The sequence below is a fragment of the Chlamydotis macqueenii genome, chromosome 2 (genome assembly GCF_036417535.1).
Source record: "Chlamydotis macqueenii isolate bChlMac1 chromosome 2, bChlMac1.mat, whole genome shotgun sequence".
Lineage (NCBI taxonomy): Eukaryota > Metazoa > Chordata > Aves > Otidiformes > Otididae > Chlamydotis > Chlamydotis macqueenii.
The window spans coordinates 114,108,085-114,124,830 of record NC_141557.1 but is presented as its reverse complement, the minus strand read 5'-3'; the positions used below and the strand labels follow the sequence as shown (position 1 = coordinate 114,124,830).

The following is a 16,746-nucleotide window of genomic DNA, read 5'->3' as shown; positions in this document are numbered from 1 at the left end:
TTACCCAGAATGGACTGCGTCTCTGATTGCAAAACATTGTATCAGATAGGACAAAATAAGGTTTCAAGTACATTACACTCAATTTAAAAAAATCATTATTTGAATTCTAAGTAGTCACTATATACACTATATATTGTTTTCTAGTCAATGCTTATTTGGATTGACCAAATAAGTTTGAACACTCATTTATGACTCAGTATTACTGTCAAAATTGAATTTAAAAAAAAACAAAACAAAAAAAAAACCCCCAACAACAACAACAAAAAAACAACCAACAAAAAAAAAAAAACAAAACAAAAACCACCAACAGTGTACTGTCTGTAACACACCTAGATTATAGAAAAATAAAACTCCTTTTTTAAGAGTCTCTCCTCTCCTTCAGGAACTCCAACAGAAGTGTTTAACTGCTCTAGGAATGCCTTTCACAGCAGGAACTGTGTATTTCTAGAGAGGAATGGAAGTGCCTCAACTGTTTCATTTGGCCTACCAAGTAGGATATTACTTTCCTCCTCCATATCAGTCTTGCTTTAGATGCAACCTCAACAGCAAATCAATGAAGGTTATATGTGGGCAAGGTCTTGAACTTTGGCGACACATTCTACAAAAAGGTAAGGGGGGGGGGGGGAAGTTTAAGCTAAGGAACTGTTTAAGGCAACCTGACCAAAGTAAAGATAAGGCTTTTGAATAACTATTTCCAAGGATATCCAGTTTTCTTAGCTTTGCAAAGTAACATAGTTAAACTAACCTTCTGGTCAGATTTCCATTCATAAGCTTCTTTAAAAAAATATTTACCTTCCTAGAATATGATTTTAACTGCATATAAAAAATAAGGAGATACTACAGATTACAGTCAAAAGCAAAAGAAGCTACAGATGCACATAGATGGCCAAGTATTAAAAATTATATAGTTATGATAGAAGTTTTAAGCTCTCTGAGGTATTTCAGTATCTTAACACCACAGGTTTGGAATACCATATAGAGACTTAGGATATTGTAGTATTGCCATAACTACCAAAGTAGATTTTTGGTTTTGTGTTTTGTTTGGTTGTTCTTTTAAATACCTTAAAAGGTCACTGCTATACAGACTCAGCAGCTGGAATGAGGAATATGTAAAATTACTGTATCCGGCCTATGTATTTTAACATGATATTCAGAACATTAAGAGCAGAAATAAGAACTGCCCACACTGTAATTGCATGTCAAACAAAGTATTTGCCTGGAATGTACCAGAAGCAGAGATCCTAAAGATTGACATACTTTATATCACAAACATGAGCTGGGTTGGGAGGAAAGGAATGAAGAATGAAAGGGGACGTGAGGTTTAAAATTCACACATTAGTCATCATGAAGTCACTGACATAAGCCACTAAAATTTAAGATCTGCTTTTTGTGGCTGAATAGTTGTCTTCCTCGTGTGTATTGGCTGATGTTTAAAGAAAAAAAAAATAGTATTCTGACTATTCCCACTTCAATGTTTACACCAGTTACTTTTATTGTATTATTCTAATCAAAACACAAGTGCTCCTCTTGGCATATTTTAGATCTAGATCTATTTTTAAAGGTACAAATCACACCTGCCAATATTTTTGAAGTAAATTATGTGTGCTTATTTAGGCTTACCCACCAAGTTACAAGCAATTGTGTTCAGCTTGGTTTAAACAAAATTAAAACTGAAGAGTTAAAAACACAAGGTCACTTAACCTTCTTCCTGGTTGATTCACTTTTAATTGAACTTGTGATGTTTTACTAAGCCATACCAACTCTGACCATACTAGGAAAGTGTCTCTGGCACAAGTGGTTTTCAGAAGAAAAGCTGGCCTTCCCAACAGCTTTTTCTTCTGCTTCATTTTAAAGTGCAGAAACTGTGGGAAAGGATAACAAGACTTCCTGTCCATCACTGCGGAACTACTTCCCTTAGAGAGGCTAAGGCTGCGTGTATGCGGACGTGCAATCTGTTCTCAAAGTCATAACCAGTAAATTCCTCCTGTGGGGGGGAAGGAGAAAAAAAAAAAAAAAAAAAGCATAAAAATATTAGCCTCCTTCACACTTCATGACATTAATATATTTTACTACTAACACTTAAGAAGTCATGTTACAAAACAGACCGAAGATACGAGGTGAACTGGAGATTGCATGTTGCAATATTCCCACATTACCCAGAGTAACAGAATTACTACAGAAATTCCATGTTGATGAAAAGAGCAGAATGCTTCCATTTCCAACATGCTGTTTGGATCCCAAGTAGTTGAAATAGCACCTAGGAATTTCTGTAAGTCCAAAAGCTCTAGAATATCCCAACATGCCCAAGGCAGGAGCCAGTTGGAACAGATAAGTGGAGAGTTGTCATTTTCAAACTTTCTGTAGCCAAATCTTAGTTGAAAAACTTGGCAAGGTTCTAACACTCCAGGAGAGGTCACTATTGTGGGCTCTATGCTACGGCTGACCTAAAAATACATATCTACATAACATACATAAATATCTATAACATACATTAATGTATATCTACACGATAGTGTTGTAGATTATAGGTGAGGGACACCAACACTTAACATCCACTCCCCCTGCCCCAAACTCCCAAGAACACCACCTCCCAAGTTCCTGATCTTGGAAAGATAAATTTGAAAGTATCTTAGTTTTTACCTTGGCTTGGAGAAGTAAGGTTTTGCCCTTTGGCACAGTCTACAAAAAGACAAACACTGTATTAGAAATGCACTGCAAATGCTACAGAAAGTACCTTAAGTATATGGCCTGGTCAGTCCGGAATAGCATCTCTATCTTGAAAACAAGGTACCAAGCAGACAAAACCCTCTCAAATTAGGAAAATAGAAATACTAATGAGGCACCCAAGAAATGCAGTATTATGTATTTTTACTCTTCTACAGAAAAGGAGAAGTTACAGCTTTACATGCAAGTTGCTACTGATGATTGTGAACTACAACAATGCACAGGGGAAATAAACAAGGCCACATATAAATGACTAATTGATCAATAAAGTAATTTTTGTTTCTTAACCAAAGTTTAAGACATTTATTTACAAAACAAGCTACTGGATTTTAAGCATTAGAAGTTGTTTCAGAAATCTCAATTTCAAACTCTTAAGGAAAAATATATGTATTTGCAGACTAGTATTTGCTACTGAAAAGTTCATGTTTTATTTCTTACTATACAGTACATTTTTATTTTAAGCCTTGCAAATATATAACTAACTGCCTGATAAGAGACAGAAAAAGTAAATTTTCTTATTCAAATATATCTGAATATGAACATATGTTTTTATATTGGTTAAATTACATTCAATGTCTATGATATTTACCAAAAAAACCCCAAACAAACAAACAAAAAAAAACCTGTAAACTTCTTGATGTTACCATATTAAAATTTTAAAATAACTTGATTAGAACTAAGTTTAAAACAACAAAGATGATTCAGATGACATGGTAACTCAAACATGTAATTATGAGTAATTTTAAAGCAAGGTAAATTTAATAACAGCATGCTTTTTATACCAAAATGCATAGTAGTATCTGTATGCATTTGCTTGGGTCTTTAATACACTCAGCCTCTCAAGTAAGCATGATTTATAAATTCCTACTCTCTTCTGCATGACACCTCAGCTAGTAAATGTAATTTTCTACAAATAGCATCCACTCGCCTCTAATTCTAGCTCTTGCTTTTCCCCATCCCACTTTTTTGAAGTCAAGCATCATTTACCTCCTGATTATCTGAGTACCACAAGAGGGAGTTTCCTGCATGTCTTTCACACACTAAGCGCTATCATAGCTTCTCCATACAGCTACAAGCCGAGGCTTGCTCAGTCCTCAAACCCCCAACATGAAGCACGTTTGGTTACTGTGCGCACATACTACATGTAGAGCAGAAAGGAAGGAAGGACCGCTCCCATATTCTCAAAATCTTCAGATAACTTCACTACCAGACAAGTTTTTTTGGTTTTGTTTTGTTTTTTTTTAAAGACACTTGGCATGATCAAATTTAAATACGAACATAGAAAAAAAGGCAGCAGTACACTTCTGGACTCAGACCTCCCTGCCAGGCTTCTAAAGCCCAGTTCTAAATTGCAGGGCAGCAGGGTTTTCAAAAAAAGAACAATTATTTTTAAAAGCGTTTGTTATTATAACAATTTTTCTGAAAGATTTTCCCCTCCTTCCCTCTTTAAGGGGAAGGTTCAGCTCATATGATTAAATCAAATAAGCTTAAAATCAACTGAAAACAGAATCTTAAAGAACATGAGATACTATCAGCACAACTACTTTATATGCTACATACAATGATGTTGAGGTTCAGGTTACTACCCCCTAACTTACAAACTGCTTCCCCTAATTTACAATCTGATTCAGGAAGTACTACACAAAGTGGCATAAACTCCAAGTAGTGGTCCTCCATGTTTGGGGAGGGAAACAGCACCAGGCATGGTGCAGAATTTGCCCTAGTTTAAGATTCTTTGGGCTCCCCAGGAGGCAGAGTATGAGCAAAGATCTGAACGATCAAATATATCATCAACCAAGCCATTTGGACAGTCAGAAAGCCAGGTGGATTACTTCCCTCTTCATCTTGAAGAACAAAAACCTCACTACTCAAGGTCAAAACCAAAATGCCAACACAAACAGCTTTAACAGAATTTAAATTACTGAAATCACTTTACTTCTACATCCCCTGCAATGAAATAGTACAATGGTATGTGCACCCTTAGTCCAGCTAGGTTTCCAAGACGCACTGATGTGCGAAACTAGGAAGATATCCCCATTCTTAGGACAGATAAATAAATCGCAAAGTAAAAGGACTTTTGAAAAATACTATATTGTTCCAAATATAAGTTTGATCTCAAAAACACGGAGCTATTTTAGGAAGGCACCAGATTCTATATGGAGAAGAAAGCTACAGGTAAACATTTGAGTTTGAACAGCATCCAACAGGAAATTAAGTAAAAAAAGGATCTCAGGCATTCACCAGATTAAATACCACCTGCAAACAACAAATTCCTTCCTATCCAAGGCATTCTGGCCAGGCCTCTGCTGCCATCAGCAGCAGGAACAATAAGGCAAGCAAAGGCGGGGAGAGAGGTCTTTGCATCTTGAGGGGCGATAGAAGCATTTCCAATACCCCAGTATTTATACATATTGTTTCTGTAAGGCACATATGAAAAAATGGGCATCGTGACATGATCAGAGAGGTGAAAAGTGAAGTCTTTGTGGTACTTTTTGGGGCACTTTTTGGGGCAAAGTACTAAATAATAACCAAAACAATGTGGTGCTACACTCATGAGAATTCTTGCTTTACTGTTTGCTGTAGGTTTGCAAACATGTTCATTTTACTGCTAAAGACAACACTAATGGTCAGGAATGTAACGGCTGACCTAATGTAACAACTGCCCTGAAGAATTCCCAGAGAGTCTCAGACTCTGTTTTTTATGTAAAAATAAAACCCAGTGGCAACAAAACACGCCATTGCAGTGTTATTGACAGATACACTATGCTCCTCAGAATGTCCTTAGAGCTCTCAACACTGAAAAACAAAGACATTATTACCTAAAATGCATTGCACTTCTTGGTTTACAAAAAGACAAAGTATAAGCTTCTTTATGGTAGGAATAAAACAGATTTTTGAAACTTAACATGCGTTATCAACTATAAACTTTGTTTCATTGTGTACATAGTAGTATGTTGACTCCCCATCCTAATTTTAAGAGTAAAAACAGGTTATGCTATTACCTCTGGATTATCTAACAGAAGACAGCCAAGTTCATAGCAAGCATATGGCTGGACGTATAAGTTGTTTTGACGGCACAGTTCATCTTTAGCAGCTCGCTGAAAGAACTATAAAAACAAAGGAAAAAAAAAGATTGCGGTAATATGCTAAAATTGACTGATACTTAAAAAAAAAAAAATTCAGAAGTACCATTCAACCTTAAGCATAAGATTCTTTAAGCAAGGACCCAGACATTTTTACCAACACTACTGTATCAAGGCAAAATGATCAGTTTGGATATTAACTGTTTCAAGAGTTTTCCAACTTCACACTGAAAAAATACCAAATTTAACAAGGAACTTTAACACCAGAGATGAAGTACCCAGATTATTTAAGATACATTTGAAAAGCAATTTAAAAAGAAAAAAGGAGGGAAAAAAAAAAAAAAAAAAAAAAAAGAGAGAAAAAAGTTTAAAGCCAGCACCAGCTCCCTTGTTGCTTACGTGAATTGCATTCCATTTTGCGGGGGGGGGGGGGGGGGGGGAAGCTGTGCCTACAGATCAAAGCCTACAGCAGTGGCAAAATTATTCTTTGGTATGTGCTAATAACCAAATCTCTCAGTGTCTAGTAGGTCTGGAGGAGAAGCTATGCTCCCAAAAGGTCAATCTACAAGTTATTTATTTTAAGAAGTTGAATTTTCTTTGTTGGACAAAGTAAATCCAGCAGAGAAAGAACTTTTATTTTCTGCCCAGTTTTCCCTAACTCTTTCTCCTACAAGCCACTTTAGCTGCCATGTTCAATCAACATAGCTGATTACTTCTACAACACAGAACATAACGAAGATATGCTAAACCAGAAGATTTGAAAAGAACCTGACATACTCTGCTGGAATTGACAAAACAGAATGATCAATAGCATTGAAAACTAACGGCTTTCATAACACTCTTACTCAACAATATTTACTGTGTAACAGAAGAGCTCAGAAAATAAGATTAATAGTGTTAATTATCATTTAACAACTTACCTGAACAGCATCTTCAGAATTTCCTAAGCATTTGTGTATGGCACCAAGAAGCAAATTCCTCAAACCAAGAGCCGATGAATCATCAACATCCTGACAAGCTTAATGAATAAGACTCCAGTAAACAAACAAGATGGACTGAAAATGTTTCTTAGACAAGAATTGTGGTCTACAGTGACTTTTATTCTCATTATTAAATTTAACCAGAAAAAGGAGATGCTAGTAACATTAATATAAATCAAAGTAATTTGGTTTCTTTAAATAAAATCAATTTTGTATGAACCTCATCAAGCAATCTGTCACTCATGAGAACAATTCCTAACAGGAATGAATGAGCTGAAGTCAAAGGTAGCTGGTGTGTTGTTCTCACTAGAAGAGGAGAATCCATTTCTCTACTGATCTTTGAAATATCCACTAAAAGGTAAAGTTAAGAAAGAATTACCTCCTTCTGGTGTTACAGGAAACTGGTTTGTCCCAGATATGGAATGAAAAACACGTAGTCCAAGTTACAAGGAGCACAGGGCAAGCAGTTCAGACAAAGCTGATTTGTTCTGAACTGAAGCCAAGTAACAGACACACAAAAATCTGTACTGGACATAAAAACCCAGACTGAGGTATTTTGGCATCACAGTTCTCAATGCTGATGAGAGGTTAAGGCTCATTTGCCAGACCTTAGCTGGTCCACAATCCAGGGACAGACTGTGCCTCAGCTGAGTAGTGCTCTGTGTCGAGGAAGAACTGAATCATGATGCACGTAACCATCTCTAAATTAATCGGGCTCCGTTTTGATCAAGCTTATTAGTGCCAGCTCTGTTAAATCAAAGCTAGTTCCACAAGGACTCATTTGCCCTTGTCTGCACCATCGCCTTCAGAAAGGCCAAGGTACAGGGAGGCCTGCAGAGCTTTTCATCCCTTCAGAAGGAGCTGAACTGCTGTGCCTGGAGCAGTAGAGCTCATTTAACTTCACATTCTGCCTTGTTTCATAAAGCCTGCCAGCTCTTAACTAGCTCTGCATTCACACCACAGTTAATCCACAACCCAAATAAGACACCTATGAATAACTAAGAGTTGGCTGCATGAAGTATTTGGACATGACAGCCTTGTGTATTGTGTAAACTCTCACTTATATTCCAAGTCTCAAGTTAACTGGCATTCTACTTACAGAGATGCATGTGGATACAAAATAATTCCTTTATTTTTAAGGCAACTTCTAGCCCCAAGGAAAATCCTGGAAACTCACCCCAGCAAATTACACTCCAATTGTTTAAGAGAAAAAAAAAAAGCAAATAAAAAGAATAATATATATATCATCTTATTGTTCTTGAAATACACATAAAGCACAGCAATAGCACTCTCATTGTGCCGAAAATCTTCAAGCAGAGATCGCTGATGCAGACACATCTGTCAGTGCCATAAGAAGTGTATCTCTGAATTTTAATCTAGACTGCTATTCCACACTAAAATGTGAACCACTGGCTAGAAGCTTATACAAGGAAGATCTACACTGCTTCTGCGCATGCAGGAGAGAAGTACACACTCTTTACAACCTCTAATGCTGATTGTTCTGAAGGCAAATGTCAGACAAAAAAAAAATCCTGAAATCTATTTTTACCTAAGTAAATCTAATTCAAAGCCTTCACCATTATCTTTGGGACTAGAAAACTAGGGATCTGAATGTAACCCACTGTCATCACACAATTTAAATGGACAAATTATGTTAAATTAAAAACAGAACAAAACCTCACAACTAGTCCCGAATCTTGACTTAAAGACTGCTAGTTTTCTAGCTTAACATAGAAATTGTGTACAATCCCCAAAATTTCACAATTACAGAAAAAAGGAAGTATCTTGGTGGCAGACATTTTTTCTTTTATTTTTTAAATAAGCAGGTAATAACTTGAAACTGTTTGCAGAACACAAACAAGACTGATCAGTGGATGGAAGGAGGAGTACTGAAAACTTCATGACAAAACACTGCTACCATAAGCTTCACGTGTCAGACATCCAAAGACATCTGGAGACTAAGAAAGAGGCAACCATAAAATGCTTCTTTCACCACTAAGATGGTCCCAGCAGCCAAGATAAACAGAACCTTTATCGTGTCATAGATGACCTCACAAGCTACATATTTCCTCTTAGAAGAAAAATGACATGCAGAAATGAATCGGTCGTTTTGGCTTTTCATTTTCTAGCTAGGTTTAAATTAGTTAAACTTCGCTTAGTGACTCTGACTGTCACACTATTGTTTCAATTTAAATAATGGGCAAAAGCAACTGATTAAAAAGCAACTAGATTCAGCAAGCAGTTAAACTTCTCCCCAAAACGTATAGAAATGGTAAAAAGCAAGCATTAAACTGAATCTTAATGGGTCATTATTCTTTTGTTACTCAAACTGTTTTGCTGTGACACATGCACAGAGGTCTAAATTTTCATGATACAAAAATCAGCTATTCCATATAACAGAAGAAAATTATACACCTCAATTATAAATGTAAATAAATAAATCAAGGAATCATATTATACCTTGGCTCATATGCTGTAAGTTGGAGAGGGAACAGTTTGGAAGGGCCTTCCATAAGTACAATACTTCAATGGATGCCAGGACACAGAGCTCTTTTGTTGGCATTTGTTTTCTAAATCTATCTGCCTGCAAAGCGGGAAGAAAGAGGGAAGAGAGATCTGTCATCTGTCTTTATACAGGGAACACAATATTCACAAACAATATATCACAAACAGTAATTCTAACTGTTTCATGAAAGCATCCAACAATTTTATAAAAATAAACTCGGTGGTAACTTAGCTTAAAGACTTTAAGACTAAACAGCAAAATCTTTCAGTTAATTTAAGGGCTTACATATTGACCAAAATTAAAGCTTCCTTGTATTGCAGCCTGATTTGTTTTATTGTATTTCACAGTCTCAATTACACACTGACTGGATGCTGAAACGGTAACATCTGCAAGATCATCAGTTGGGAGATATTTCCTAGACAACTCCTGGCTTTCAAAAAGAACTAAGGCTTTGACAAACAAGACAAGATAAAAAGGAGTAAGAAAGGAAAAGCTAGAAGGAAAATTACCAAAGCAACTACCGTATCATGTATTTTTATCTTTAGTAATTAATTTAGTTGTAAAGTGAACAGCTAATTCACATTTCCTTTGCTAGGTACTTAAATACATGATACTATTGTTTTTCCACCTGAATCCTTCCCACTAGTTCTACAGATGCAACACAGCAGAAAACAGATACATCTTTCAAAAATAAATACTGGTAAAGAATCCAACAAAATTACCAAGTGTAACTACTGTACTGAAACAAGCCAGCCTATGCTAAACCAAACCTTTTTCACTGAAAACTGTTCAATCTGATTGTTTTTTCTTTTGAAAAGCTTCTGAACTTCTTTAAACACATTCTGAGCACCATTGACATCACCAGTGGCTCCTTGACACACTGTAAGAACACAGAAATAAAAAATGTGTTAAGACTACTGGGATATAGAACAGGAAAAATTGAGATTAGATATCATAGGATCACAGGAAAAAACACACTCGCTTCCAGAAAGGATCTAGAGTAGGGATTGGACAAATGTGCAAATACAGACTCTCCCAGGTACCCTCTGTGATCATTAATAAGTCAGTACTTTCTTTTTGTACCAATTAAAGGAACTAATACCATCCAACCTCTAAGGATTTATTTATTAAATCTTTGCAATACACTGTTACATGACCTGTCACTACACTACAATCATAATTGTATCTACATCTAGAAAGAGAGAGAGAATGTATGCACATGCATGTAACACGTATGCACATGAAAGTGTACCTTATATAAATAAACAAAATCTAAGTCAAGCCTGGCATAAAGCTGCATAAGCAGCAGGCAGTGTGGGAGGCACTATGTGCACAAGTAGATATCTCAAAACTAACAGTGCCAAAACCTTATCACATCACGGATTTTTCACTTATTCAACACACCGAACATCCTCACCTGCTGTTAAATAAGCATAGTAGCACTGGGACCATCTGGATTCATTTTTAAGCCTTTCAAAGGATTCAAACGCATCTTTGAAATTCATCTCTATCATGCTGCACCAACCTAAAAGCAAAACTAATTTAACTTCAGAGATACCACAGTAATTCAATTTGGTGTCAATGTTACTGAAACACACAGTCTGTTAGGAAAGCTGGCACTAGTTTATCAATTACAACAATAACTGGAAAAGTTTAAAAAAATACAAATCAATGACATATATTTAAAGCCTGGTTTAAATTTACTGGGAAATGCTGAATTATAAGATTCCTTACAAAACAACGAATCTACTTCAGAGCAACAACAAATCCATATAGTCACCAAAAGCGGTCTTGTTTTTTTAATTCAAATACAATATTTTGTAGGATGCTGAAACTTAAAAAGCTACTACTTGCTCCCTTATTCTTCCCCACTGTGACAAGATCCCTTAACAAGACACATTTAAAGCCCAAAGCAACATACGTCCTCCACCCTAAAGACTTGTACGCAAATTAAGAACATATAGCATATATTGCTACTGATAAAAGGAAATAAACATGAAACATAGCTCCTGTAAACTGTGAAGCTTCACTAGACGAGTTAGTTTTTGGCACAGAAATGGTGATTCCCCAGAAAAATCCGATGAATTAATTTCTTATTTTAAATAATACGCTGTAGGTGAACAGTTTGCCCTTGATTCTACGGTCTACTCTCCGATTTTGCATCACCTTGAGTTTGCAGAAAACTTAAAAATTATGGAAAATCGTTGAATTCTACTTGCCCAAACAAGAAGACAGGATTATTACCATAATCCAGCCAAGTCAAAGGCTGGTATTTTAAAGTCTTTTTAAAAATCCTAATAAAAATAATCCAGTTTGTTTACTGAAGTTGCCGGTCTAAACTTGAAAATGAGCAATTTATAGTATGAACATATCCAACCTACCTATTTCATATAGGCAGACATGTTGAATCTCCCTTTGGTCTGTTGCAAGTTCCAAAGCAGTATGAAATGAGGTCAAGGCACTGTTTATTTGACACTAAAAGTGAAAGAAGAAGAAAAAAAAATTCCTATGTCTGAAATATAAAATTTGTTGGATAATTTGATTTTGATACAGAAAACATTCAGATTTCCATTAATAAGTATTTAAAAATAACTATATGGTTATTAAAAAAGTATCTTACAGATTGCAGCCTCTGGTTTGATTAGACAAAAGCAGCAAAACACCCCATTGAGAGGAAAAACTCAAAATCCATTTCAGACTCCAGATTATTTTAAATGAGATAAAACCCACCACAGAGGTAATAGTTTGAAGGAGAAGGGCTAATATTAATTCAATACACCAGCTTCACATTGCAAGCTGTATCTTAAGACCACACACAGAGTTCTAAACTGACTTTATTAGATTTTCTTCTTTGTCTCATCAGGGAAAATGTTTTAGTTGCTAAGGAACAATTTGACCTTAAATCATATATAATACACCAAGGCAGCGCAACTGCCAGCAAAGAGATCCAGAGCTGTACCAATATAAACACTGTACACTCAGAAAATAAAACTGTGATTAGACTAAGATGCTCGTTGGCATGACAGAAGAATATACTTCATAGAAAGATAGGTGAGTTATATTCGCCCTCAAAGTTACTAGGGAGCCTCAGCAACGTACATTTTGTTTACTTTTGCAGCAGCAGGTTCTCTCCACTACACATTACTCCACTGATGCTGCATCATCCCAACACAACTTCCTAGAAAATAAGTGTTATGAGCCCAGTCTTACAGAAAAAAAAAATAAATAAATAAGGTCTGCTTAAAACTTTGTCTTTGTGCTAAGAAGTTTAGAAGTTCAGTGAATCTATGTTTTGAATGCTTCTGAGGAAAACAAAACAAAACAAAAATAAAACAAAATAAACAAACAAAAAAAACCCTACAAAACAAGAAAAAAAAAAAACATTCAAAATATTTAGTCCTCTGTGAAGATACTTTGCCTTCTAAAAAACTAAAGAACTTGAGCACTTAAAAATATAAATCACTTATTTGCAGGGCATGTTATTCCACACAATGACTAATGGCAATTACATCATTGTCTGCAATGCTATACACCAGCCTGGGGCAGCACATGAAATACTGACCACCTAGTAATATACAAGTCCAGTTAGTTGAATATTCCATCTTCTGTAATCCATTTCTCTAACTGTCTAGGTCTCTCAAGGGTTTTGACATCTGCCTAAGCTTTCCTTAAGCACCAAGCTCAGTAAGTATGTTTCAGAGACATTGCTTTATAATCAGTTTCAATCATCTCCACGGATTGCGACAACATGCTGGAATATTCATCTCTACTCTTAGTGTTAATTCTTGAAATAAATTATTTACTATTAGTTTACTGTTTCAGAGAATAAATAGAAAGAATGGTAAAGCCCCAAGAGTCTGCAAGTATAACACCATGGCTGACACACACACACACACACGTAATTCCTTCAAAAGCCATAACTCACGCCTCTCTTGGACACAATACAAAGACAAAAAATATTAATAAGACATGTAATATACAGAAGTACATTACCATAAAGAGGATTATTAAAACTAACGTGAGAACCATATCTTAAATTTCTTGACTTCAGATTAAAACCAAAAACACCCCAACCGACCAACGAAGCAACTACAGAGCTTAGCGAGCCAAGGCGGCTTCCTGAGCCAACATACGGTTTTCCCACAGAGTTGTTCTGAAATCTCAGTCCATTTTCTCTCTCCCAGGACCTCTCTAGTGTATTTTATGGGCTAGAATAAGTAACTAGGAGGCCTGCACAATTCCTGAAAATAAACCTTGACATTACACAACCTCTGAACATTTCTTTAATTAAGACATCACTGTGACTTTATTCCATAAAATTAATTTAGGACTTTTCAGTGCTTATTATTACGCTTGCCCTCAGTCTCCTTTTGTGTGCCACACCCTCCCACCCCTCAATAAGAATGACACAACTGATACCAAGATGTCTACACAAGGTAACTAAAAAAGCAAGAGTATTAGTCAGCAGTATGTTTAAGCCCACAATACCACTGCACATTTTCACCAGCCTGCACTTCACCACACTCTAGCAGACCTGAATGTACCGCCAGTGTTCTGCTTGTCAGCTGGCGTATTCAGTGCTGTTTCCCATCAGACTCATAACATGCACCTATACCAACTGAACTCTATAGATCAAATCTCAGAACCTGAGTTTTTTGTCCTAGACCCAGAGATTTCTTGTTATTTATATATACACACTCAGAGTCTGTTCGCAATCTTCCCCAGTTCACAATTTTGTCAGTTTATTTTTGCTTTATACACTTATCGCTCTCCACATTAAGCTATCAATCTATTTAACTATTTCTGAGTGAGGTGATTTGGACTATTTTAAAAAGCAGATGGAGATTTTTGTAGAAGTATTGCTGATGGGGGGGAGGGAAGGGGGAAGAGAAAGAAGAATTGCAAGCTAAAAAGCAGAAATACATAAGATTCAGAACATCACCTTTTACTCTGCCCTCTCCCATGATGCCATCAAGCCTATCTTTCATTAGTGGCAACAATACCACACTTCAATAGTCTAAGTCACAGTTTTAAAAGTAAATTGGTATCTATTAACATAATTACAATATTAGACAAGACACATTTAGCAAGTGGATGGCAATAATTTTATTTGCACAGTAATAAAAAAGGCTCAAGGGTACAGCTGGAAATTCTGGATTTCAGACCAGTGGGTTTCAGCACTTGTTATGCTAATTACTTTTTTAAAGTACCCTTTAGGCACAAGAAAAAAAACCCAAAAAAACCCACCAAACCATGATTCTCACTTGGTTTTATATGAGACATCATTATCAGCTTACTGGAAAGTAATTCAAAGATAGAAATAATCAGACCTTCAAAAAGAAATACTTGTGAGGCTGGAATGCATACCATACAATCACAAGTCAAGCACAGCAACAGTTATGTCCATAAAAAAAGCCTAAGTGAATTATGCAAAAATCAGGGAAAATGTTACTTCTAATATGCAGTCTCTTAACCTATTCTTTGAAAAAAAAAAGAGACATTTGATCAGTCTACTAGTGCAACATTTAACTTTCTGGTGCACTTCCATTCCAGCTTTCCTAGATCATCCTCCTCTCTTTTCCCTCAATTCATTCATTCCAATAGTCTCCAAACGCTTTCAGACTTCATTTCTTAAAAAAATGAACCTGGGAAAAAAGCTGAAAGATAATTTGGTGCATGTTTATAGTACCTAAAAGGCTACTTTGTAGAAAACCAAAGTCTGTTAAGCCTCTTATTGACTAATATTCATACACGCCTTTTGGAGCACAAAGCATTATACAGACACAGGCTCTTCACTTCTTTTTCATAGCCCTGTCACTGTGAAATCTTCCTTCCTCCTCAACTGCCTTCCTTGGCAATTTTCTCCTTTGTCAGGCCTGTGTGTCACTGTCCAGTCTTGCACTACTGCTTCTGCCTTGAGATCAGTTTCCTCGCCTTGAGGTGCCTATTGCTGAACCGTGCCCCTTACAGTTTCCTTTTTACACAGAAAAAAAAAAAACCCACACACATACACATATGCACATATACAGCTGTGCATGTGCATACATATGTTAGCATATACACACACACACAGACTCACTAATAGAAGCTGAAAGTTACACAAAATATATGATTGTAGGATGAAAGGCTATAAAAAAGTCTGATGGACTGAGTGCTAGTAGGATCTAATACAAAGCCTACAATGACCATTACCGATCCTTACTTCCAGAACACACAAGCTCTTCTGTATAAGAACATATAAGCTGCCATTTACCTGTGTACAATTAAATTTTATCATAGAACTGTTAAAAGACGACAGATGTTAAAGACTATAAAATACACAAGCTTCAGCTCAAGGTATAGTTTCAGTGCTTTCAGGTTAAAGCAGAGACTTACCAATGTCAATAAGCTATCTCAAAATAATATTCCCATGCCTGGTGGAAAGAATTTAAACCTACCTGTGTATTAACAATTCAAGGAAGGCCATATAAGCACTTAACTGGTTTTGCAGGAGCTCCACTCAGCCCCCTCAGAGATGAGGTGGAAATGACTACTCAGCATATTAGTCTGTAATCTAAGAGTTTATGTGCATTTCTGGTTCAGAACATACAATAAGACCAATGCTCAGATCTGGGGCATGTGTAACTGCAAGTACATTGTCCAGAAACCCAGTGCAGCTCCCCATGCCATTGCAACCAGTCACACTATCATGTCACTATCATGTCAACAACATTTGAGCAAATTAAGCTTGCAAACTCCTAACAGAGTCTACAGAAGAGCTTGAGATATTTAACCACAACATTAAACACAGCAAAGCCTGATTGATATGGTAGCACTTAGAAGAAAGAAACAGCAGAGGAACAAAACAAAAACAAACAAATCCCCCCTGCCTCAAAAGAGGGTCCCAAATGGAAAGCTCTAATGCTCACGCTAACAAATACGTGAATAGATACATTTAATTCCTGTTAAGAACCAATGAGCTTTTTGCTGACTAAGCATGTGACTACACAGCATAACACATAGCATTCTGCATGCCTCAGCTAACTAACTTCGTTAACATGGCCATGCTGTCTCTGGCACAAACGATTTCACTGCGACAGAGCTAAACTTCAATGGCTAAATACAGCAGCATTTAATGAACAAATACTGTAAGATAACAGGTAACAAACTCTGCTTTGAAACATGATGGTACTCCAGAAAGGGACTGACTACACAAAACTCGCACTCGTCCTAAAACCATCCTCTGTATTTACACATAGAAACGTATGTTTATTGACAACTATGTTTACAATTTTGCCCTAGCTTGCCCTGAAAGTCCGAACAATCACATAATAGCTGAATTTTATTCCTCAGGACATTAAACATGAAAAAAAGTTCCAAATACCAAGCCATAGTCTGGCAACCAACATATTTACATTTTTAACTGCACCTGCATTAATTTTGTAGCTATTCCTAACAAATTTATTTTTACCAT

General features: G+C 36.3%; 1 protein-coding gene across 1 annotated transcript in view; it reads right to left on the bottom strand.

Moving 5' to 3' along the window:
* Positions 1 to 494: 494 nt before the first annotated feature.
* The window catches only part of TTC39C (tetratricopeptide repeat domain 39C), a 35,182-nt gene continuing 18,930 nt past the window's right edge, over positions 495 to 16,746 (bottom strand). The window contains exons 7-14 of the mRNA XM_086742265.1: positions 11,675 to 11,768; positions 10,711 to 10,818; positions 10,064 to 10,173; positions 9,248 to 9,371; positions 6,728 to 6,825; positions 5,727 to 5,831; positions 2,641 to 2,679; positions 495 to 1,984 (exon numbers count right to left, since the gene is read on the bottom strand). Coding sequence (XP_086598391.1) covers positions 1,895 to 1,984; positions 2,641 to 2,679; positions 5,727 to 5,831; positions 6,728 to 6,825; positions 9,248 to 9,371; positions 10,064 to 10,173; positions 10,711 to 10,818; positions 11,675 to 11,768 — 768 coding nt within the window. The 3' untranslated portion in view covers positions 495 to 1,894. The remainder of the gene's footprint in view (positions 1,985 to 2,640; positions 2,680 to 5,726; positions 5,832 to 6,727; positions 6,826 to 9,247; positions 9,372 to 10,063; positions 10,174 to 10,710; positions 10,819 to 11,674; positions 11,769 to 16,746) is intronic.